Source organism: Pseudophryne corroboree, chromosome 4, assembly GCF_028390025.1.
Source record: "Pseudophryne corroboree isolate aPseCor3 chromosome 4, aPseCor3.hap2, whole genome shotgun sequence".
Lineage (NCBI taxonomy): Eukaryota > Metazoa > Chordata > Amphibia > Anura > Myobatrachidae > Pseudophryne > Pseudophryne corroboree.
Genome location: NC_086447.1, coordinates 704,220,036 through 704,246,672, shown reverse-complemented (window position 1 = coordinate 704,246,672; position 26,637 = coordinate 704,220,036). Strand labels below are relative to the sequence as shown.

General features: G+C 43.4%; 1 protein-coding gene across 5 annotated transcripts in view; it reads right to left on the bottom strand.

Moving 5' to 3' along the window:
* LTBP1 (latent transforming growth factor beta binding protein 1) overlaps positions 1–26,637 on the bottom strand; it is a 660,590-nt gene that overhangs the window by 272,318 nt on the left and 361,635 nt on the right. For all 5 annotated transcript variants that reach the window (XM_063917963.1, XM_063917960.1, XM_063917961.1 and 2 more), the window contains 2 exons: positions 23,673–23,897; positions 22,955–23,223 (listed from right to left, as the gene is read on the bottom strand). In XM_063917963.1, the coding sequence (XP_063774033.1) occupies positions 22,955–23,223; positions 23,673–23,897 (494 nt within the window). The remainder of the gene's footprint in view (positions 1–22,954; positions 23,224–23,672; positions 23,898–26,637) is intronic.

Below are 26,637 nucleotides of genomic sequence, written 5' to 3'. Positions count from 1 at the left end.
GTGTGTCCATGCCCCTTCCCAGTAAGAACATGCCACTTTTTTTGTTAGTGTCCTTTTTGGTGCGCACTGTCCCTATTTCAAATATTGGGCCAATGCTCTTTACAGTGTCGGGCACTAAAATGAGGATTGCTATGGGTGAGGGGTGATGGGTGTTACTGACTGCTGCTGTGAACTGTGGTGATGGGTGCTGTGCTGGGAAAGGGGTGGTAGGTCAGAGGAGGAACTAAAGGTGGTTCTAGGTAGAACCAGCCAAAATTGTGCCTAGAGCATCAAACTGGTGAGGGCCAGCTCCGCACATGTTCTTACTGTAACTGACTTATGATTGCCTGTTGTTGTTCTGTCTCTACAGAAATATAGGCATACATCCCAACTGTCCCGATTTTGGTGGGACAGTCCCGTTTTTCACAGTCTGTCCCGCTGTTACACCCGCCAGTCACAGTGTCCAGTGGGTGAGGGGCAGTTGGGAGATCCCCCCTGTTACTCGCTGCTTTAAGCAGAGCAGCGGTGAATAGATGCTCTGCGCATGCGCACAGCGTCTATTCCCCGACAGAGAGGGACAGGGGGCATGCCAGCAGCTCCCCTTACCGTGAGACCACGCCCCCTTACCATGAGACCACGCCCCCAAATTTGGACGCGCACCTTCGGCATGCGTTACTGTCCCTCCTTAGGGACCTCAGAAGTTGGGAGGTATGATAAAGGTGTGAAAGTCTAATATACTGTACACTCAAATTTACATATGGCCAAATTTTGGTACACGTGTACAGTATGATAACCAAAGGACTTTCGCCCCAATATAAATGAGGCCCTTTCAATGTAACATACAGTGTTAATTGGCATTTGGTAGTTAGACCCTGAAGACAGATGGTAGCCACTGTTTTCGGAACTCAACTTTCAGATAAAGTGCCGAATGAAAAAAAAAAATCTCTGTTTTAAGTATTTGCGTGTGCACAATATATGTACACTACATGGAACCAGAGGAAAGCGTCATAGGATTTAATTGCCTTCTTTGCAGATCTGAGCAGCAGCCTGATCCACAGGGGATCTTATAATTACTTTTCTTATTCCATTACAAGTACCTCCGAAAACATTCCAGAAAAATCATTTTTGTGGCGAATGGAGGCCTGAGGTAACTGAACAATGAGTTTGTGCAGCTGGGTAACGCTGTGCCAAGCAGACTGTAAACAGGAAATAAATCACATATTAAACAATTTCTGGGAGAGACTTGAAAACCAATACCAAATCCACATTTTGGTTACACAGAATAACATTCCAGCAATACGTTAGAGGCTTCTATTCTGTGAATGGAAGAATAACCGTTTGTTAATGCCACAGTTTAGCCTGCATATCAGTGAATTAAGTGATATTGTGCCATTTTTAGTCCTATAGTTAGGTAGGGTACAGGTAACTGGCAGTGGGATATTGTTTTACCTTCTTATGCACTTGATTGTTCTGCATCAACTCTGCTTTAATTTTGTACATACCGTTTTAAGGTTCTCCAAATCTCCAAGTCGTATTAATATACATAAATGCACCAGTCTATATTTTCCCCTTCCCACTTTTATTGGTACTTGGAGTGGACAGAGATAGAAAGGAGTTATCCTGGGATGATCGCTGACAGCTGAAGTGGTCACACTGATGTGAGTAGCACCACTGAAAGTAACACAAGGAATGGATATGTGTGCACCTACAGTAAACTGTACTATGGGGGTCATTCCGAGTTGTTCGCTTGCTAGCAGATTTTAGCAGCATTGCACACGCTAGGCCGCCGCCCTCTGGGAGTGTATCTTAGCTTAGCAGAATAGCGTACGAAAGATTAGCAGAATTGCGAATAGAAAATTCTTAGCAGTTTCTGAGTAGCTCCAGACCTACTAACAGATTGCGATCAGCTCAGGCCGTTTCGTTCCTGGTTTGACGTCACAAACACGCCCTGCGTTCGGCCAGCCACTCCCCCGTTTCTCCAGACACTCCCGCGTTTTTCCCTGACACACCTGCGTTTTTCCGCACACTCCCAGAAAAGGTACAGTTTCCGCCCAGAAACACCCACTTCCTGTAAATCACACTCCGATCACTTCAAAGATGAAAATTCTTAGTTCGGACGTGAGTAAATTTACTACGTTTTGTGTTAAAATACCTAGCGCATGCGCACTGCGTACCATGCGCATGCGCATTTTAGCCTTAATCGCTCCGTTGCGAAAATCGGCAACGAGCGATCAACTTGGAATGACCCCCTATAAGTTAAAATGATCCTAGATTTTGCAAAAGATGTCCCATTGGACGTAAAGGAGAGTTCTTGGGTATTGCCACCCTCAGAGCACCCGTAAAAAGAAAATATAGGACCTTCTGCAGTCACCCACTAAACCAGAACCCCCCCCCAAATCTATTTCACCATACATTCAATCTCAGGTAAAGGTCCTGCGTTTAGGAGCCATGGGATGCAGGGCTGCCATCATAAATTGTGGGGCCTGGTACTGACAAAATTGGTAGGGCCCCCTCTGTCCCATACATCCAGTGCCCACTCATCCACCCAAGCTACTGCTCTGTCCCATATACTGTATCTTGTACCCCCCCCCCCCACACACACACATACTACTGCTCTGTCTTTAATATCTAGCCCCTTCCCCCTACCAGTCACTTCCCTCTATTCTGCCATTACAATATAATGGCACCTACATACAGCACAGCACACCACACCACACAGAGAGCTTTCATATGTTTGTGACGCTGCAGCCTCTCACACCCCATCTCTATAGCTGCTTTTGGTTTCTCCCACAGAGCCTAAGTCATGTGCAGTGCCTGCTGTCCTGCAGAGCCATGCACACGTCTGGGCCGGGATCCAAAGAATAGGGGGTTGTGGCAGGCTGGCCAGCCAGATCACTCCCAGCAGCACAGCGCTCCCTATGGGGCGGGCCCTGGAGCTCATTACAGCTAACAAGCAGGCAGCAGGCATGGAGACTGACAATCAGCCAATCAGAGCTCACAGATCGGCAGCCAATCATCAGGATCCTCCACTGCAGTTGCTCCTGATTGGATGCACATTCGCGAGCCCTGATTGGCTCATGTCCAGCACTGAGTTCAAAATGCCCCTGGCGCTGTCAGTCTTTATGCCGCTGCCTATTTGCCAGCTGTAGTGAGCTCCAGTGCCCGGTATCGATCCACACCCCTAGCAACCGGACCCTCTCTCTGTCAAGGCCTGGTACTACATTCCCGGCAATCACCCCCTGATGGTGGAGGTACCAGGGGTGTGCATATCCTACATTCAGCCAAGCCCTTCTCATCAGTAGAAGCAAATGTTTGCACACGTAGAGATGCTGCCATCTTGTCCTGCTAGTCGGTGCCCTTTTAGCCTGATCAAGAATTGAAAGTAAATTTTGCCCCCCCCCCCCCCCCAAAAAAAAGCATGCATGGAAAACATACATATATTCACCAGTATAAAGAGTCTGCATGTGTGTCTGGTTTGCTATTAGTCAGCATCCCCAGTACTTACTGTTCATCTGCTCTATAGTGTGCAAAAAAATGTACCTCCAAACAGGCTCTGCATAACCTGCATCTGTGTGAACACGCAATCACTGATCTTTGCTTACCTGAGAATGACACGTTACGCCACAGTTCTGCCGATTTATTCATAAATTTTAATGCAACTGAAGGCATACTACTCTGCACTGGCAAAACTTGCATTTTCGGACCATGCACAGTACAAATTCAATAATAGGTAAGAAAGGTCGGGCAGGTTGCTCAGGGATCTAAAATAGGCTTTTAAAAAAAAAAAAATATATATATATATATAATTTTTTATTATTTTGCATTTTATCAGTTGGTAGAATCATTAATATTATGATCAAATGTTTTGGATTTGAAGTCAATCTCTTTAAGTCACATGCAGGTCTCTCACTATTTATGTCATTCCACACCTGGATATGAATAGCTGACATGGGTTAGGAATCCAAAACAATACCAGCTTTATCAGTATAATTGCAGGATCGCCAACAGATTACCATCTCCCTGAACTTTGACGGAACATGTAGCATTTAATTTAAAAAAATTTGAATAGCAATAAGAAATCTTGTTTTATATGCAGGGAGGTCAGATAGGCTACTATGAAAACATATGTAACTACATTCATAAAACTATATTAACACAGTTTTTCCATAATCGCTTGTTTATTTTATAAGACTAATGTTAACATGTTTTGTTTTGCAGTCAATGTTGTAGCTGTATGAAATTCTCTATTAGCTGTCATTTGAACATAGTCAGATTAAAGGTGGGGTGCAGGGGATACTGTACCCCAGGCCAACCCACTGTCAGGAGGTCCCCTGGCCAGGGCACACTGACATCAATAGCTCTCCCTCTTGTGCAGCAGCAGAACCAAGCAACCAGAATGCAAGCATTACAGTATGCAGTGCAGTCAGAGACACAAGAGTATCAGGTTTCATGAGTTGCCGATGGAGCTTCCCAACCATAGGAAAAATAGGAGTGGGAGAAAGCTGTAAGTGACCCAGGGATCCCGTCGTCTCCTCCTCCCGCCTACGTGTTTGGGTTCTGAGTAACCTGTTATCTAATGAGAGCTTTCAGGTGTAGAGAGAGACACACACAGAGAGTCCTCCTGAGTCCTGTCTCGGTGTGTAAGTAGTACAGAGACTGATGCTATTATTGCAAGTGACTAGATAAATTAAAGATTTTATTTTCTATGTGTATTTTAAGGCTATTTCAGTTGTGTTTGTTCCACTACAAAAAAACTTTATAAAATATTTGCCTCTCAATTAGGTGGAGCTATAACCTGTACCCAGGCATTATTAAACTATTAGTTTAAATCTAATATACTGTACATCATTGGTTTAAATTTAATATACACAAATTCATACATCCCAACATGACCCATTCCATGAGGGACAAAATGCACTCACCCTGGACTTTACTCTTAGGATATGATTGCAATCACCTGTGTTGAAATACCGTTCTTATCAATTAAATAGTTCAACACAGGAGATGCCAATCATATATTAAGAGGGAAGTCCAGGTAGACAGCATATTGTCCCTCCTGGAATGGGTCATGTTTGGAGGTATGCACAATCTAATGTACACCCACCCTTTCCCCGGGTCTACCCCTGTATTAAGTGCCCCAGGCTCCCCCAAGGATTAATTCAGCCCTGGATTCGGGCTCATATACTTTATAATACTAGAACAGCAACATAGTGTCAAGTATTGAGTAGTAAGTATACTAATTCGTTATCAGGAAAAATGTTTTCGCTTAATTGATCAACAGCAATTACAGTACTAGAGACTAAAGCTGGGCCAAGTTAAGAGCCACATGGACCCAGGTTGGAAATTATCAGGGGCCTTTTGTGAGAAGCAGAGGGAGTCTAACAAATTGCAGTGTGGGCATGAACAGTGACGTGTGGGCATAAGATAGTGATTTACAGCTACCGTCTTACTACAAAATAAATAAATACCATCTTCCAACAGAATATTTGAGGTTGGGGCTCCCCTATAGGTGATGCTACAATAAATATGGTTTACATATTCCATGTACCCATAATTCCTTTGACTATTCGGAAAATCAAAATAAAATGAATACAGCAAATTAGGAGTTATAAACAAAGAATAAAGAATACAAAATGAGGCAACACCATTCAATTACCCCTATAATTTTTTGGGTGTTAAAAATTGGACTTTATTGCTTTTTTGGGGGGAGGGCAACCAAATTAGAGCCTGACTTTTGTGCCCGAAAAATTACCTATTTTCAAGTGAAAACACATAAAATCCGTGATAAATTCACGGACCTTTGTGTTTTCACTAATGCAATTGCGAAAACAAGGTACTGTAATTATCAGCGATTTTGACGTAGAATACGTCTAGAGTTTGGATCCAGTACTAGGTGTATACCAGACACCTGTAAACACTAGACTTCCTTCAATAATTTCAAACTATAAAAGCTAGCAAAAATATAATTGAGTTGAAGAGAGTTCCAAATAGTTTACTGAAAGAGCATTCAAGGTTAGATGACGCAATAGTGGGCAGCGCCCTCGTCCTTCATTTTGTTGTGTTATCGGCGTATAACTCAGGACCGCCACATGACAGCATGTACCACGAAGTGTCATTCCTTTAGTCTACGTGAGATCTATTGCTATCTGTAATAATATTTATGAGAAAGCTTGATTAGCTCTGTGAAAAATTGGGAAATAGTTAAGAAGTTTGTGAAACTTTCCAAAATGTCTGAATATCTTAATTTAAGGAAGGTTCAAGCCTACCGCAGATGCAAACAAGAAGAAATAATGAGTCAAAAGGAATCGAACAAGCCTAAAATGCCAGAGGCTGAGTGTAAGAGAGCCTATAGACAACGTAAGAAAGCCAAGCGCCACAAGCAAAAACAGATTACGTCTACTGCTCCCGTCAAGCCTAGGGAGATAGTTACAGAAAATAATGAATTAGAAACACATACATCAACTTGACTTTCGCAAGAAACGTCAGCTTTGATCTCACGCAATACGTGAGCTACTTTTCTTACCAAGACCATTCTCAGCCTAGAATAAGTTAGCCATTCTCTCAAAACACATTACTCTCTGCACAAGATTTCTGTAAACAGCCCCCAAAAAAATTATCGCTCTATATCGACCCAACCCCCAACAGCCACGGAACGTGGTCTATGCTCAAAATACCTGCAGCCATGACTCCGACATAGCCCACACTTATTTTTTTTCAGTACCTCTGCAGATCCCCCCCTAAAAAATTCCTGATAAGTGCTGGCGTCATGCTGACTTCAAGACTATTTGGATATCCCCAGGGGTTCCACTAGATGTGGTAATTTGCGTGCAATTGAATTCCCCCCAAGGAGTTCTTTTAAAGAATTAAAAGTTCACTGAACAATATAAATAAGTACAGAGTGATAAGATGATCTATTACCTCTTGCATGTGTGTCTGATAATCATTTTAAAGTTGTGTGGTGCAGAAAGCGGCAGCATGCCAGTAAGAGATGGGAAAAGTACCAGCATTAATAGAACTGAATCACTCCCATGTGTGACTGCCCATCTGTGACAGGAGAGGAGCGTTTCCTGTTACCTTCACTCTAGCATCAGGTGAGAAATGGAGGGTTATTGATGTGAGAGCTTTTCCAGCTGCAGGAAGCACTAGGTTTAAAATCTCCAGACTGGCACCACTATACCTGACAGCCATACTGATAATTTCCATTGGAAAGGGGCTTTAACAAGATGATGGACACACAAAATGCTTAATAATGTGCTTAACTTTGAGTCGTACACACCATTGTCCGTGTCTGCATCTGTTGCCGGTCACACGCCTGCAAATTTATGCAAATGTCGCTATAAGCCCTTCCCTGGTGTACCACCATGTGTCTGAATGGGCAAGAGCTGAGATGCCCACTGTCAGCATATTTAAAAGCTCAAATACCACTTGGTGCATCTTTAGATGCAACCATCGGTCACACCATGAAACCTGCACCAGGTAGGTACAGATTCTACGTCAGAGCATGGCCTCCAGTGTGAACAATCATGCGTCTGAGTAACCAACTTCATGACCATGACACTCTCAAAATACGCCCATAACTTTAACTGTACACCCGTATAGCCTCTACCCTGTCACCCCCAATACATTTTCAAGACATTTCTGAGATTGACTTTGTCTCAATCACAACTGTGACTCTGTGCGTATGGGCTCTGGACACATGCGCAGTGTGACTTGGAAAAATTGCTCAACTGCATCTGACATCAGCAGTGCGGCAACTCAGAATCAGGCCCAATGTGTTTACAGACAGTTACTAAATCCAGTTCAGAGATGCATGCAAGTCCGGATCTTTCATCACAGTTGTAAGTCTACTTGTGGTTGAGCGGATATAAATGGTTGATTATAGGGTATTCACATGTTGGCTAAGATGAGTGAGGCATCTAAGCAGAATTACGGACTATGCGAGTTGAGCATACACTGAGCTCATCAGATATCAGACAGATCTCTTGCACCAGGTTCTGGGCTAATGCAAGTGTGCACTGATAATCATGGCAGCTATCCGCACTAGCAGAGTCATTGTGGAGATGTAGCTGCATAGATTCCTGCATATATCTGCACGTAGTTCCGTGCATGTAGTTAAAATGTAATTGCAGCTAACTTAAATAGAACTTTGAATCAGCAACGCATGCAGGGCATGACCAATTTCATACCCTAGGTAAGATTCTGGATCCCCCCCCCCCCCAAATGTGTGACCCGAGAAGGGGAGTGGCCTTGTGACAGTGGATAACTGGGAGGCAGAGGGTGACAGTGTCTCCAGTCATCAAATATCTCTCCCATGTGTGTCTCCAGCTATCAAGTCTCCCCTCACTTTGTTTCCTGAGCCATCAAGTCTCTCCCCTTTGTGTGTCTCCAGTCATCAGGTCTCCCCCCATCTTGTGTCTCCAGCCATAAAGCCTGTCCACCTTGTGTGTCTCCAGCCATCAAGTCTGTACCCCTTGTTTGTCCCCAGCAATCAAATATCTCCCATGTATTAGGTGCAACTCCATCGCATACCCACCAAAATGAAAGTTTGTGAATCGGAATAGGGCTATGGGGTGCGGTCACGTCACACTGAGGTGTGTCATTTCCCTCGGGGATAAGTCTAGTACTTCAGTCATGTTATTTATTTCTCAAAGTACTTCCCATCCCCTAAATCAGAGGTTCTCAAACTCGGTCCTCGGGGGGCACACACAGTGCATGTTTTGCAGGTCTCCTCACAGAATCGCAAGTGAAATAATTAGCTCCACCTGTGGACCTTTTAAAATGTGTCAGTGAGTAATTAATACACCTGTGCACCTGCTGGGTTACCTGCAAAACATGCACTGTGTGAGCCCCCGAGGATCGAGTTTGAGAACCTATGCCCTAAATCCACTCATGTGCGTCCACATGCATGATTTGAAAGGGCAAGTAGTACTTGGTGTGCAGCACACAACTCCCATCAGTTCCAATAGTCACGGACAAAGCATTTACTGTCAGGATGGTGGGACTATCCCCTAGAATTGGGAATGTTTCATCTTATTCATGATAGTTGGAAGTGGATGATATAATATACCGTAGCTATTAGCACTAGAAGCAAATTAAGAAATAGGTTTTGCACCATTTACATTGCTGTAAAACCATATACTTGTAATGACAAGCTAATAAACATGGAGTCTCATTAAGGAGCACACGTATCTCCATAGAAATGAGACAACTGCATATGCCACAAGTGCCCTGCGGCAGATGTACTAAGCCTTGGAGACAGTGAGGCGTGGTGAGGTCATTGGCTGGTGAGGCACTGGCTAGTATCAGAGTCAGATTTACACACACATAATGTATATGATTTGGTGGGGAGTTTTGACTATATAAATGATTAGAATAATACAAAGATTATAATATAAAAGTTCTAAGTATCCTCTTTGTATTATTCTAATCCCTTTTATAGTCAAAACTCTGGAGTATACTGGAGTATGACAGGTGAGACTCTGCCTACCCTGACCGCATGTCACTGTTTGGAAAAAGATAAAGTGGAGATAGATAAAGTACCAACCAATCAGCTCCTACCTGTCATTTTCAGATACAGGTGGTTAGGAACTGATTGGCTGGTGCTTTTTATCTCTCTACTTTATCATTCTCCAAGACTTAGTACATCTTCCCCTCCATGAGTTGTGTATAGGGGTAGATATCTGTACCTTCACTATAGTACAACCAAGATAACAAATGGCATGTTCGCATTGTGGGACAGAAACAACACTGTTCCAAAGTTTGAGTTGAGATGTTTAAATGATTTTGATTTTCTTAAGAGAGCTGTTGCGAATCAAAATTTGTATTGGCTTATACATGGAATTCTTCACGGTACAAAAACCCCCACCAGATTTCTTTTATTAGAGTAACTATATCTGCATTTAACTTGTAATCCTATGATATTTCATGGTTTTGATCTTATCCAGGATCTTTAGGGGATAAAGCATGTGTACAGTAAATGGATCCATGCTGATTCACAACAGTATATTTATTTTTGGTTTGTATCAATCCAAATCATGAGATTTAAGTCTTTCCAGACTGTTTTACTATTTGCTGGCGTGGGTATATTTTCTTCTGGGACTTTTGCCTGCATAACATGGTGGACAGAGGGAATGTGTGAAAAATGTCAGACACCTGATTCCGTTTTACACGTTTCTGACAGTATGGAAGTTTAGAATTTGATGGTTCATTTGTAAGTGATGCCAGTTGCTCAAAATGGATTTTTTCAATCTTCTGCAGAAAAAAAAACAACCCACGGCAATGGCAACTCACGCTTCGCAAACAATAGAACTTACTTGTCAGATCTGATGTACGGCATGGTGTAATGGTTAGCATTACTGCCTCACAGCACTGAGGTCATGGATTTAATTACCACCCTGGCCCTAACTGTGTGGAGTTTATATATTCTCCCCTTACTTGCGTGGGTTTCCTCCAGGTACTCCGGTTTTCTCCAACAATCCAAAAATATACTGGTAGGTTAATTGGATCCCAACAAAAATTAACACTAGTGTTAATGTGTGTGCGTGTACATGTGATAGGGAATATAGATTGTAAGCTCCATTGGGGCAGGGGCCGATGTCAATGGCCAAATATTCTCTCTGTAAAACGCTGCATAATATATGTGCGCTATATGAATAGCTGGTAATAATAATAAGAAGAAGAATAATGTACTGTAGTTAAACACCAGTGATGCAAATGGAGCATCTAATGATGCTCTTTGCAATTCACCCTTTAGGAATCACATTTATACACAGACTCAACAAAAGATTTATGGAACAGCAGACTGGCTTGGTAAATCTGTGCTTGGCAATTGTAGAATGCTGCACAAAAAAACACTACAGTATGTTCTCACTTGTAAGCCATATAAAAGGTTATTGTATTTTAAAGAAAACAAACATTCCATCAGTTCTAAAATAATTTTAGTAAGTTGATAGGATGTTTATTGGTGAAGATGGGTCAGTTTGGTTTTCTTAGAAGAAATGAAATCCCACATATGGAACCTCTGGATTTCTTTCTTTTTTTGCATTCTGACTCCTGTGAAAATTGAGCAGCACTAAACGAAACACAATATTATGTTGGTCTCATGAGAGAATTATTATAATTTATAACACATAAAAATTGGCTTAACAGTTTTGAGCGTCATGCGGGAATGACCTCAGACTCAGCACGTGCCAAGCAACTCTGTAACTGTTCCTCCCGGATGTCACACCAATGGCTTAATACATTTATATACCTACTAATCTCAGACATGCAGAAAATTTGGGGAATGTTTATTCATTATTTTATCACATTTTAGACTGATAATTATAATTTATTACCGCTCTTTGCAGCAAAGAAGTTATAGATTGCCCGGATGTATTATTAATAACAGGGTCCCAGCAATGTGTATACCCATGCCATTCTGCACATGTGCGATGGCCATTACTGGAAAGGGTTCTGGCAGTTAAAGGATGCGCTGCAAAGCTCAGATATGTCTATTTCATTAATAGATGGTTTATAAAAGGATTTGTCAAGAGTACTCTAGGTGGTATATTTGCTAAAGGTCAATTTCAATCAAATTTTGTCGAATTCAAGTTGATCTATATCGATGTTGTGTTTCCAGTGCTAAAACACACATTTACTAACATTTAAAATGAATATAAAAGTTGTCTGTTAGTAAATGTGTGTTCTAGACCCTGAAACACAAAGTTTAAAATCAATAATAATTGATGGAAATAGGCATTTAGTAAATATACCCCCTGATATGTAGAAGGGGAGCATCCACAGAATAAGTTCTACGGCAGTAATAGATTGTGATAAAATGAAATATGCAACACAATTCTAGCTGCAGGATGTTACAGGTTGGTGCATAATGAGAGGATGTGTAAATGATACCACAAGGGAGAAAAGGAACAGATAAACTTCCATCCTGATACATTTGAAAAGAAGGTATGTCTTTGAAGCACCACATGATGTTTCCAAATAACTTTTAATTCAGATACAATATATCCCTATGAGCATATTTTAAAAGCATATTTATTATTCAAACTATTAGCATCTATTTATAAAGCGCCAGAATATTCTTTTGCACTTTAATATTAGTTACAAAACAGTAATAAAACTAGACTGAGTATAAGCAGGTAGACAGAGTGTGCCTCCAGTCCTGAAGATATGATCAAAGCTGAAATTTATTTTTCAAACAAGAAAGGGTAGATTTCTTTATAGTTTATTAAAGTTGGTGATCAGTGTGAATCCTAAATAAGACAGGTACAGTAATCATGATGACCTGTAAAATGAAAGTTAGCATCACAAAGCTTTGTAGAGGATATGGTATGGAGATACAGCAGTCAGCACTCCAGAATAATTGTCATTTATTTTAAAACCTAATAGCTGTCCAAATCATCCCAAAATAGGACAGTTATCAAAAATATCATATCATCCTCAGAGAAAGCTTGTAATTGTCAGAGACAATAATTAGTTTAGTAACTTTATAGTAGGTTTAAGTGACATGTACTATGTTAATGGCCCTATACATAATTCAAATAAATCAACACTGTGAGATTACGTATTATAGCTATCTTCAGTCTATTCAGTTTAAACCTTATTCACAATACAATAAATGCACACACTCCAACTTGTGAATCTCTTTTAAATATCTTATCCTTCATGATGAAATGCCATCCGCTTCTGAGCACACTTCATTACACTATGGGCCTAATTCAGACCTGATCATAGCCGTGCAAAATTTTGCACGGCTGCGATCAGCCACCCAGACATGCGGGTGGACGCCCAGCACAGGGCTACTCTGCCCGCATGTCTGACCCACCCCCGCTGCACAGGTACAAAAGCATTGCACGGTGGCGATGCTTTTGTACCTGAAGAGTAGCTCCCTACCAGCGCAGCTCCTGCGCACTGGCAGGGAGCTACTTGTGGCTCTCCGGGTCACAGCGGTCGCATGTGACATCACACAGACGCCGCGGCCCGCCCCTGTGCGGTCCGGGCATGCCTGCGTTGCCCGGACCGCGCCCCTAAAACAGCGGCCCAACGCCGCCGGCCCGCCCAGCAAATGCCTCTGCCTGTCAATCAGGCAGAGGCGATCGCTGGGCAGAGATGTCGATCACATCTCTGGCATGCGCTGGCGCACTGCGGCGTTCAGACCTGATTGCCCACTGTGCGAAAACGGACAGCAGCGATCAGGTCTGAATTAGGCCCTATGTCACAAAATGCAATTTTCTACGTTTGAAAATTATTGTAAAGGGTAACGTCACCCCAACTCTAAAGGGTCTATTCATCACCACTAATGGGCCCGTAACAGAGGCAGAAAGACTAGTTTCCACATGTTTTTTGCAACAGGAACACTCATTATTAAGGGGCCCAATAGGTATCAGGGGCCCAATCTGGTATTACCTAATTACCTAGGTATTTATTACCTTATAATACATTTAATAACAATAATAATAATAATAGATGTAATAATAATAATAATAAATAGGATTTTAATACCTACCGGTAAATCCTTTTCTCCTAGTCCGTAGAGGATGCTGGGGACTCCAAAAGGACCATGGGGTATAGACGGAATCCGCAGGAGACATGGGCACACTATAAGATTTTGAATGGGTGTGAACTGGCTCCTCCCTCTATGCCCCTCCTCCAGACCTCAGTTATAGGAACTGTGCCCAGGGAGACGGACATTTCGAGGAAAAGGTTTATTGTTAACTAAGGGTGAGAAATACACCAGCTCACACCACAACACACCGTACAACATGGCTTTCAAGCAATACCAGCTAACAGTATGAACTAAACAGCAACAAGCTGAATATAATCGATACACAACCGTCAGGTAACAGAAAACAATGATTATCAATACAACTGCAAATAACAGTCTGCACTGGGATGGGCGTCCAGCATCCTCTACAGACTAGGAGAAAAGGATTTACCGGTAGGTATTAAAATCCTATTTTCTCTTACGTCCTAGAGGATGCTGGGGACTCCAAAAGGACCATGGGGTCTATACCAAAGCTGCAGACCGGGCGGGAGAGTGCGGATGACTCTGCAGCACCGATTGAGCAAACATGAGGTCCTCATCAGCCAGGGTATCAAACTTGTAGAACTTAGCAAAAGTGTTTGAACCCGACCATGTAGCTGCTCGGCAAAGTTGAAGAGCCGAGACTCCTCGGGCAGCCGCCCAAGATGAGCCCACCTTCCTGGTAGAATGGGCTTTCACTGACTTCGGCAACGGCAGTCCAGCCGTAGAATGAGCATGCTGAATTGTATTACAGATCCAGCGTGCAATAGTCTGCTTGGAAGCAGGAGCCCCAATTTTGTTGCGAGCATATAGGACAAACAGAGCCTCTGATTTCCTAATTTGAGCCGTTCCGGTGACCTAAATTTTCAAAGCTCTTACGACATCGAGAGATTTTGGCACCGCCACGGCCTCCGTAGCCACAGGCACCACAATAGGTTGGTTTATGTGAAACGAAGAAACCACCTTTGGCAGAAATTATTGACGAGTCCTCAATTCCGCTCTATCCACATGGAAGATCAAATAGGGGCTCTTGTGAGACAAAGCCGCCAATTCCGACACTCGTCTTGCGGACGCCAAGGCCAAAAGCATGACCACTTTCCAAGTGAGAAATTTCAACTCAACCTTTCGCAAAGGTTCAAACCAGTGAGACATAAGAAATTGCAACTCCACATCAAGATCCCACGGTGCCACGGGTGGCACAAACGGAGGATGGATGTGCAGCACTCCCTTCACGAAAGTCTGAACCTCTGGAAGGGCGGCCAATTCTTTTTGAAAGAAAATAGATAAAGCCGAAATCTGCACTTTAATGAAACCTAATTTCAGGCCTGCCTCCACGCCTGCCTGCAAAAAATGGAGGAAACGACCCAGCTGAAACTCCTCCGTAGGAGCTTTCCTGGCTTCACACCAAGACACATACTTTCTCCAAATACGGTGATAATGCTTCGCCGTGACCTCCTTTCTGGCCTTAAGGAGAGTGGGGATGACTTCCCTGGGAATACCCTTTCGAGCTAGGATTTGGCGTTCAACCTCCATGCCGTCAAACGTAGCTGCGGTAAGTCCTGGAAGACGCACGGCCCCTGCAGTAACAGATCCTCTCTGAGAGGAAGAGGCCAGGGATCTTCTACGAGCAATTCCTGAAGATCCGGATACCAGACACTCCGTGGCCAATCTGGAACGATGAGTACCGCTTGAACTCTTGTTCTTCTTACGATCCTCAACACTTTTGGAAATGGAAGTCGAGGGAACACCGACTGAAACACCCACGGAGTTACCAGGGTGTCCACTGCACTGGCTTGAGGGTCCCTTGACCTGGAACAATATCTCGGAAGCTTCTTGTTGAGGCGAGACGCCATCATGTCTATTTGAGGAATTCCCCAACGAATTGTCACTTCTGCAAAAACTTCTTGATGAAGACCCCACTCTCCTGGATGGAGATCATGTCTGCTGAGGGAGTCTGCTTCCCAGTTGTCCACGCCCGGAAGGAAGACCGCTGACAGAGCGCTCACGTGCTTTTCTGCCCAGCGGAGAACTTTTTTGGCCTCCGCCATCGCCGCTCTGCTCTTTGTTCCGCCCTGGCGGTTTATGTACGCCACCACTGTTACGTTGTCCGACTGAATCAGGACAGGTAGATCTTGAAGAAAGTGTTCCGCTTGCAGAAGGCCGTTGTAAATGGCTCTTAATTCCAGAACGTTTATGTGCAGACAAGCTTCCTGGCTTGACCATTTTCCCTGAAAATGTCTTCCTTGTGTGACTGCTCCCCAGCCTCGGAGACTTGCATCCGTGGTCAGCAGGACCCAATCCTGGATCCGGAACCTGCATCCCTCTAGGAGGTGAGAACTTTGAAGCCACCACAGGAGAGATATTCTGGTCCTGGAAGATAGACTTATTTTCCAGTGCATGTGCAGGTGAGACCCAGACCACTTGTCCAACAGGTCCCACTGAAATACCCAGGCATGAAACCTGCCAAACAGAATGGCTTCATAAGCTGCAACCATCTTGCCTAGCACCCGAGTGCATTGATGAATCGATACCCTTGCCGGTTTCAGAATCTCCTTGACCATGGTCTGGATTTCCAGAGCTTTTTCCGCTGGGAGAAATACTTTCTGCAGTTCCGTGTCCAGAATCATGCCCAGGAAAGACAGCCGAGTTGTTGGAACCAACTGTGATTTTGGCAAATTTAGAATCCAACCATGTTGCTGCAGATTCGTCAGGGAGAGTGCCACGTCTCTTAGCAACTGCTCCTTTGATTTCGCCTTTATCAGGAGATCGTCCAAGTACGAGATAATTGTGACACCCTGCTTGCGTAGGAGTACCATCATTTCCGCCATTACTTTGGTGAAGACCCTTGGGGCCGTGGAAAGACCAAACGGCAACGTCTGAAATTGGTAATGACAATCCTGCACCGCAAACCTCAGGAAAGCTTGATGTGGAGGATATATTGGGACATGTAAGTAGGCATCTTTTATGTCGACTGACGCCATAAAATCCCCCCCTTCCAGACTGGAGATCACTGCTCGAAGAGATTCCATCTTGAATTTGAAAGTTTTCAAATACAGATTGAGGGATTTTAGGTTCAGGATTGGTCTGACTGAGCCGTCCGGCTTCGGTACGACAAAGAGGCTTGAATAAAACCCTTCTCCACGTTGAGACGGGGATACCGTGACAATGACACGCTGTTGACACAGCTTTTGTATCGCAGCACTCACTACTTTCCTTTCTGGGATAGAAACTGGCAAGGCTGATTTGAAAAATCGGTGGGGGGGCACCTCCTGAAACTCCAGTTTGTACCCTTGGGACACTATGTCTAACACCGAAGGATCCAGGCCCGAGTGAAACCGGACCTGACTGAAGAGTCGGAGACGCACCCCCACCGGTACGGACTCCCATAAAGGAGCCCCAGCGTCATGCGGTGGACTTGGCAGAAGCCGGGGAGGACTTCTGGTCCAGGGAGCCTGGCACAGCAGGCGACCTTTTCCCCCTTCCTCTACCTTTAGAGGCAAGGAAGGATGACCCTCTTCCTTTTTTTTATTTATTAGGCCGAAAGGACTGCATCTGATAATGGGGTGTCTTTTTCTGTTGTGCAGGAACATAAGGAAGAAAGGATAACTTACCCGCCGTAGCCGTAGACACCAGGTCAGCGAGGCCGTCACCAAACAAGACATTACCTTTATATGGGAGAGCATCCATAGCTTTCTTTGAGTCGGCATCAGCATTCCTTTGATGAATCCACAGCGCTCTCCTGCCCGAGACTGCCATGGCATTGGCCCATGATCCCAAGAGGCCAATATATCTTGCCGCATCCTTTAGGTAAGCTGCAGCGTCCCTGATATAACCGAGAGTCAAAAGAATGTTATCCCTATCCAGGGTATCTATGTCAGATGTCAAATTATCTGCCCACTTAACCGCACTACTCACCCAAGCCGACGCCACTGCAGGTCTGAGCAGTGCACCCGTAGTGACATAAATGGATTTATGGTTGTTTCCTGCTTACGATCCGCAGGGTCCTTAAGGGCAGCAGTGTCAGGAGACGGAAGCGCCACCTTCTTGGACAGTCGTGATAGAGCCTTGTCCACATTGGGAGATGACTCCCACTTTTCCCTGTCGTCAGAGGGAAAAGGATATGCCATTAGAATTCTCTTCGGAATCTGCCACCTTTTGTCAGGAGATTCCCAAGCTTTTTCACAAAGAGTGTTCAGCTCATGAGAGGGGGGAAACGTCACCTCAGGCTTTTTTCCCTTATACAAACAAACCCTTGTATCTGGAACAGCAGGTACTTCAGAAATATGTAAAACATCTTTAATTGCCACAATCATGTACTGAATACTCTTAACCAATTTTGGATGTAAACTGGCCTCACTATAGTCGACACTGGAATCAGAGTCCGTGTCGGTATCAGTATTCGCCATCTGGGTAAATTAACGCATTTGTGACCCTGAGGGGGCCTGTACCTGAGACAAGGCGTCCTCCATGGATTTTCTCCACGTCTGTGTCTGAGAATCAGATTTATCCAGTCTTTTTAGTCAATAACGCCACATTTGCATTGAATGTACTCAACATATTCACCCAAGCAGCAGTCGGCGGTGCCGACAGAGTCACTCCTAACTCCTTATCTGCGCCCACAGCAACTTCCTCCGTGGGAGGAGCACTCAGCCTAAGACATGCCGACACACCCGTACCGACACGCACAAACACACTGGCTATAGGGGACAGAGCCACAGGGAAGCCTGTTAGAGAAACACAGAGGGAGTTTACCAGCTCACACCCCAGCGCCTATTCCAGTACTGAGATCAAGTATCAGATGTCTGCGCTGTTTATAAAAAGGGTTAATAGCACCAAATTACTGTGCACCCCCCCCCCCCCTTTTTGCTCCCTGTTACTTGTTCAGGAGAATGGAGGTCCGGGCTAGCATCTCTACAGCCTGTAAAGAGAAAATGGCGCTGGTAAGCTGTGAGGGCTAAGCCACGCCCCCTCACCGGCGCGTTGTAGTCCCGCTCAAAATTCAAATATTTATACTGGCGGGGGCTATATTTAGTGCCTAGGCACTTATAATATATATATATGTGCCAGTTTTATCCTCCAGTAACATGCTGCCCAGGGCGCCCCCCTGCACCCTGCACCCTGCAAGTGCCGTCTGAAGTGTGTGCGGGAGCTTGGTGCGCAGCGCGACCGCCGCGCGGTACCTCATTACTGAAGTCTTCTGCCGTCATTTAAGTCTTCTGTACTTCTTTATACTCACCCGGCTTCTTTCTTCTGGCTTCTGTGAGGGGGTTGACGGCGCGGCTCCGGGAACAAGCAGCTAGGCGCACCAAGTGATCGAACCCTCTGGAGCTAATGGTGTCCAGTAGCCTAAGAAGCAGAGCCTTTGAACTCAGAAGAAGTAGGTCTGCTTCTCTCCCCTCACTCCCACGAAGCAGGGAGCCTGTAGCCAGCAGGTCTCCCTGAAAATAAAAACCTAACATAAAGTCTTTTCAGAGACACTCAGGAGAGCTCCCCTAGTGTGTGTCCAGTCTCTCTGGGCACAGAATCTAACTGAGGTCTGGAGGAGGGGCATAGAAGGAGGAGCCAGTTCACACCCATTCAAAGTCTTATAGTGTGCCCATGTCTCCTGCGGATCCCGTCTATACCCCATTGTCCTTTTGGAGTCCCCAGCATCCTCTAGGACATAGGAGAAATAATAATAATAATAATAATAATAATAATAATAATAATAATAAATTAGGTATTTACCAATCTGGTGTTCAGCAAACTCCAGAAGACTCATGTTTGTTTGCGGGAACCAACCCCATCTTCAGCTGACACTGATTCCCAGAACCCCGCTCCTTTCTATGGGAAGGAGGTCCAGGGTTGCAAAATGGATCTAAATGGATCCCGTCACCACCACCAATGCACTGCAAGTTTTTTGGCCGTGTATATGCGCAGTCGACTGGGTCGGAGGGGTAAGTATCACTACTACTTCTGTAGCAGTGTAGGGATTGCAGGGACAGCCAACCAGCCCCTGATGATGGAATAGGCCCCCAAGTGATAAAGGGCTCTATTTATTAAGTTGGGGTCCCAACATAGATTTTCTATGGCTGCTTACTGCAGTAATAAAAAAAAATGTTGTTTCACTCCAATATACCATACTGGCTGGCAGCAGAAAAAGTACTCTTGCCACTCACCAGGGCAGGGCACCTCTGCGCATGTGTTAGCCGGCATTGCTTGGTCACACAGGCACAGAGGAACTGGAAGCTCGACAGGCTTCCAGTTCAACTTTCATTAAAAAGAAGAGATAAAACATTTAATAGAAAAAAACTTTAGTTAGCTAATTAGCAGTTTTTCTTGGGCCAGGGCATTTTTATTCATTGCCAACCTGACACATAAAGTAGGCCGGAGAGCCTTTAATAAATATGAAGAAACACTATCTCCAGCAAAAAGGGCTTTTATCCACTTAATAAACACTACATGCCAGTGGTTCCCAAACTAGGTGTCCTGCCACTGCCAATTATTTCTGGTCACTGTGATAGGCATAGACAATGCTGGTGGCTGCAATCATAAAATATGTGGACAAAAAGTAGAGCAATCCAGTCCACCACACAGGGCCATTTTAACAGCATTGTAGGACCTGGACCAAGCAAAGTACTGGAGCCCCTACTCACAAATTCACAGGAATAAAAGATAAACAATAATTTACCCCTCCTGTGGTCCCGCACCTTCTACAACATGCTATCATATAGTGAATCGCTGTAAGCACCCTGGTTGATGGACAGCTCCAGCCATCCACCAATCAGCATGCTGACAGCCATTTACTGGCAGCAGGCTGTGAGGCAGGTAGAGAATGCTGCCTGACCACTCTGATTGTGTGTAACTCACAATCAGAGTTGCTGGGCAGCATTTTCTACCTGCCTTCCCAGAAGGCACCAGCCCTGGTGGACATATGCTCCTGGACCAGCCCACCCCTGCTAAAATCCCCCTAGAATAGTGGAGCCTTGGGAAGCTGCCCAGTGTGCCTGTAATTTAAGATGGCTCTGACACCAACAGATACCTGAACCAAAGGATGACAGATAAGCACAATTTACTTAATGTAATAATTTTTACTGATTTTACCAATAAGAAACTTTTGGCCTGGGGATGTTTTGAGATACTCTAGTGCACTGTGATTCAATAAAGATTGGGAACCACTGATGTATGCCCTTAGCCAGTGATCTGCTACTAAGAATAACATAATAGGGGCATTTGAGAGAAGACCTGAAATTTTGCAATAAAATAGATTTTTTTCTTTCTTTTTTTTTTTTTTTTTTACTTCCCTCACAAAAGTGAGGCAGATGCTGAATGCATTAACTTCTGGAACATTTTAGCCAGGAAGGCCTCTTGGCTGAATTAATTATGCAAACCTAACGATTTCCCTAGTTTGCCTTCCTTCAAGCAGGAAAACACTTTAAGAAATATGCAAGTTTATATTGCATCCAAAACCTGATTTATTTCCATGCAAATGAACGCTTGTCACATGGTGCTAGGGTAGCCTGGAGAAACTGGAAAAAGACATGCAGTGCTGTGCCAGACATTTCAATGAATAGTGCCCCCGGGAAATAATTTGTTTGCCTATATTAAGAATTTTTTTGGTGATAATGTAACATTAAATTCCAGACTGTTTACAGTTAACAAGAAAAGGTTGAATTGACTATACAGACTGGAAATCAGATTATCATCTTACTGTCAACTGATGTCTGCAACATTTTATATTATCCACGGCTAAACAAAAATAACATATTTGCCAACTTTTGAAGTTGCATAATCAGGACAACAAGAACGTGCACGCTCCGCCACGAATGAGGAGGGAGCATGGCAACTCATGTTTGTACATGCCGTGTCCCACAGGGGTGTGTGCAGGACCTCCAAGAAAGGTGCAACCTCCAGCTCTCCTGAAAACATTTTTTTAAAACCACATGCAGCAACGGCAAATGCTACGCAAGCGTAATAGTGACTGGGCCTTGCCCACCAACTCCCACAGCGCATGAAACAGCTGGCCGTAGCCAGGACAGCATGACGAGCCCTCAAATTAGGAATGTCCTGTCCACATAGCTTATTGGGGGATGTAGTGTAGTGATGTATGTAATGTAGTAGTGTATTGTAGTATATAGGGGCTGTAGTGCACTGATGTGGTGTAGCATATAAGGGGATGTAGTGTAGTGATGTAGTGTAGCATGTAGGGTATGTAGTGCAGTGTATAGGGGAATGTAGTATAGTGATGTAGTTCAGCGTGTAAGGGATGAAGTATAGTAGTGCAGTAGATAAGGGAATGTAGTACAGTGATGAAGTGTTATAATATAGTGCAGTGATATAGTGCAACGTATGGGTACACACAGAGGAGCATGTATTTGAACATGCTGCTGGAGGTGCATATGACGCATATGGCATTTTGGAGGCACATAGGGGAATATTGTCCAATAGTATCCACTTTGTAAAAATCTTTTGATGATCGAATTATTTTAGTCTGGCAACGTTTTTTTTTTTTTGTGTAGGTTTTTTTTATTTTATTTTAATTTATTTTTTTATTTTATTTTTTTTAGGCGGAGGGGGGCGCACCAAATTACCGCCTTGCCCTGGGTGTCAAAAATCCTAGTTTCGGCCCTGATTACGGTCAGAAACATGAAAAAAAGCATTGAAAAAAATATTGCACTAGGAAGCCCCAATCCAGCAATTATACTTAGCAATATATTGCTCCTTAGTGATTAACATCATTTTGACATACGGATCAGATGTGCAGCAGCCCTATACAAAACAAGTGTATGTTGTCATTGAAATCTGGGCATACATGAATTTTCCATTACTAAAATTTCCAAATTAAAGGGTCTATGCTTTGGAGAGAGATAAAGTGGATGGAGATAAAGTATCAAATAACCAGCTCCTGTCATATTTCAAACACAGCCTGTAGCATGGCAGTTAGAAGCTGATTGGCTGGTTCTTTATCTTTCTCCAAGGCTTAGTAAATAGACCCCTGTAGCTGGAAACACACTATACAATATATTATGCAATATTTGTACTTTCGACCAATCTGCACAATCATTGTACAGTGTGTATGTCCAAATCCTTCGTTCCCTGCCACTGTTCATTAAATCATTCATTGATTGCTGCACGTCCAGTGGGACAATTCCATGGCCAACGCAGTGTTGTTACATGCAGCATGTAACAACAGACTGTGCCATTGTACAGCAGCTCATACAGTATGTTTGGCGATGCAATGTATCGTTACATCACATCGCTGCATCGTTAGGTAACACCATTGTTAACCCAGTTTAAGGCAACAACATTCCCATTCTTCATACAGACATACACATATACATACTAAAGAACACTGTCTATGATGCCTACTTGTAGAACACCCTTTTGTGTTTTTAGGTAGTTCATTATTTCCGCATACATATTATCTGTACATGAAGATAAATAGCTTCATGGAAGAAAATGAAAAACTCTTACCTGCGTGCCTGTGGTTTCTTGGAAACAACGACCAAGTTGGGATTTTGCTGAGACTGGGTATACATGTGATACAGTCTGCTGGTATGGGTACCCTGTGTGGGGCATTTGATGCTTCTGGACACCATGGTAGGAAACATGAGCTTGTCCTATTGGATTATCCTTTTTCTGAGTGGATGAAGAACTTTCTACTCGGGACACTTGGTGGAACTGTACTGAAGCCTCAGGCGGGTGTTTCACATGAATGTTAACCATATTTGGAGGGAAATTAACTATAAATGAAAAGAAATGTTGAATGCACATATGGCATATACAGTACTTCTGAAGCACCTACTAGAAAGTGAAGAAAGTATTATAATATTAAATGAAATGTTACTTAGTTTTATTATTGACAGAACATATAGGAGACACAGTGCTACAATTACCTCCCCCTCCCATGACCCCAGTTCAGGAGACCTCCATTTTACATTTAAACAGCTCCGTTTATAATGCCAGGACAAGGAGAGCTGCTGGTGAATTCAGTTTCCCGGCACAGCACCCTCAAGGTTCTAATGTTTTGGAGAGGAAGGATGCTAAGTAAAGTTTACATTATACTCTTTAACATGACTACAAATGACATCACTGAATTGCAGCATATTTCCTTAGGTTTATCTGCATTCACCAGTTTCAGCTATGTACAGTAAGTAATGAATCACACAACATGAGAAGAAACATCATTTACCTTTAATTCCTTGTTGCCCTGTGACAGTGAGTGGTAAGGTGTGTGTAGAATGAATGACATGAGATCCTGTTGCCTTCAGTGAATGCTGCTGGTGTGGATACTGTTTCTGCACATTGCCATTCTGTACTGGTATCTGGCAGAGTTTGCCAGTAAAATTAGGTGGACACTGGCACTTGTCTCGGGCAGCACATTGTCCTCCATTCATGCACGGTAAGTGACAAATCACTGAAACAATAAATAGAACACTTCCATTTAGTGCCCATTACATATAATGTTCCCTGTAGTGCAATAAGTGAAGATAAGGTATGGCACTTTATTAAGGCACTGATCTGAACATATAGTACTTTACAGCCACAGAACCACTCATTTAAGCCTGAACCAACATTGCTGACTATGTGGGATTCCCTTATGGAGAGTCTGGAAGGAAAGGTCTGTTGGGTAACTGCGGGAGGCGCATATTACGTGCGCCTTATCACCATTTATCCAAGAAAATATGTCTCATTTTGTGTGCACATTATAGCTACTTTTAGATAAATGTAACAACTAACAGTCTTTAAATGACTTCTACAACCTTGTGGTTGTCTACAGACTTCTGGTCACATTCTGGCTGCAGAATCTCCTGTACGCCCATGCAGTCTACAGATACACATTACAGGATGACTGAACACCAAGTTAACAATTTCATATATGAACCGTGGAGACAAAATATTATATATTGGTTTGTGCTATGATGACATTAATGTGTAGCCGTGTTAAAAAAAAGTATTGTTGTGCGTACCCTATTGATTGTCCCTGGGCTGGATTAAAGTTTATGGGTGTCCCAGGACAACTAGTTTGTGGGAGCCCCTACGAATGAAATTGTCAATAAGATATGCTGGCGATGTTATTAAATACTCCCAGCATCACAAATGTACTAAACACTCTGTAGTGGCTCCAGGCCACATTACGCCACAGACAGTGACCACAGGCTGGTAATGTACCTACTGTCTAGAGGCACCGAGGCACCTCCATTACAGCTCCACTGCTAATCCCAAATATAATCAGTACCTGTTAGGACATATTTTGCTTGCTCCTATTCATCTTTGATGCAAAAAACGGTATTTAAAATACAATTTATGATAGAAATGAAGAATTTAGGGCTGTAGTATATAACCTGTTCCTCGTCTCCCCTGACAAAGCGGTTTAAGAGGCATGAGCAGGGCAGCGATGGTAAGGGCTCGGCTGCCTTACAAGTGCTTAGAGCTTTGGCTTCTCCTCCTTTTGCTCTTAATGAGTCCCCTGAGTAACAGGTTTCCCTAAGTCTCCCATAGACATACTTAAGTTTAAGCATACATTCTCCATTTATAACAGCATATTATAAAGCTCAGTAATACACAATCTTTGCTACATATTAAGGTTACATTTTGCTTTTGCTTGTGTTTTTTTTTTTACCAACATACAGTATTGTATAAAAAAAAAAAAGAAACACTCTCTTATATGCAACAAGAAAATGTTTTATTCTGACTACAAATGCCACAATTATCAATTATAAATTACCAATGGAACAGATGTACTCAGCCTTTGAGAGTGATAAAGTGGAGAGAGATAAAGTGCCAGCCAATCAACTCCTGTCATTTTGCAGGCACAGCCTGTAACATGGCAGCTAGAAGCTGATTGGCTGATGCTGTATCTCTCTCCACTTTATTACTCTCCAAGGCTTAGTACATCTCAACCTATCTGAGAAAAAATTATACATTGAGTGTTAGGAGATTCACCACCCACATAATGTCTGGGGCAAAAGTTTGGTCATCTGTAGTTGGTAGAGATTATGGGCATGGTATAGTGTTAAGCACTGTATAAGTGTGTGTACACTGTATATACATTGATTCAGTGGCATTGTACTGTAATAATTACATTTGTGTTTGAATTATTTGATGAAGTAGAAATGTGCTTTTCCATTGAAATGCAACTGGAAGATGTAAAATGTATCCGGTTGAAAAGAATAGGAATATACTCAAAAACTCAACGACTTTTGTGGGGATAAAATGTTCTTCTCACTCCCACAAAGCATAGAACTCTACCTAACTGTTCCTTTCCATCCACTTATCTCATTTAAAGAATCTTGTTTTAGAAAAAGGAATCTCAAGTCATTACAAAACAATCACTCTCTTGACAAATGTGTTAGTAATACTGTAAATGTGTAAATGTCATTCTTCAGCTGTCTCCAACATAGTAAAAAAAGAAAGATGACATTGTCCTACCAAACATTACTAATGATCAAGTTAACATAACAAAACAGATCAATGGCCCTCATTCCGAGTTGTTCGCTCGGTATTTTTCATCGCATCGCAGTGAGAATTCTCTTAGTGCGCATGCGTAATGTTCGCACTGCGCATGCGCCAAGTAACTTTACTAAGAAGAAAGTATTTTTGCTCACGGCTTTTTCATCGCTCCGGCGATCGCATTGTGATTGACAGGAAATGGGTGTTACTGGGCGGATGTACGGCGTTTTAGGGGCGTGTGGCTGGAAACGCTACCGTTTCCGGAAAAAACGCAGGCGTGTCCGGAGAAACGGTGGGAGTGCTTGGGCGAACGCTGGGTGTGTTTATGACGTCAGCCGGGACCGAAAAGCACTGAACTGATCGCACAGGCAGAGTAAGTCTGGAGTTACTCTAAAACTGCTAACTCGTTTTTGATCGCAATATTGCGCATACATCGGTCGCACATTTAAGAAGTTTAGATTCACTCCCAGTAGGCGGCGGCTTAGCGTGTGTAACTCTGCTGAAATCGCCTTGCGAGCGAACAACTCGGAATGAGGGCCAATATTCAGTGGAACAAATGCATATGCCTCTACACGACCTATGTTTACATCATCTTAATAGCTTATTCTTTGCACAAAACGTCACCATTTGACATCCTTGATAGACCGCACACAAATACCAGGCGTAAAAGTGAAGATAATGCTGAAAAGCAAATAAGTAGAAGA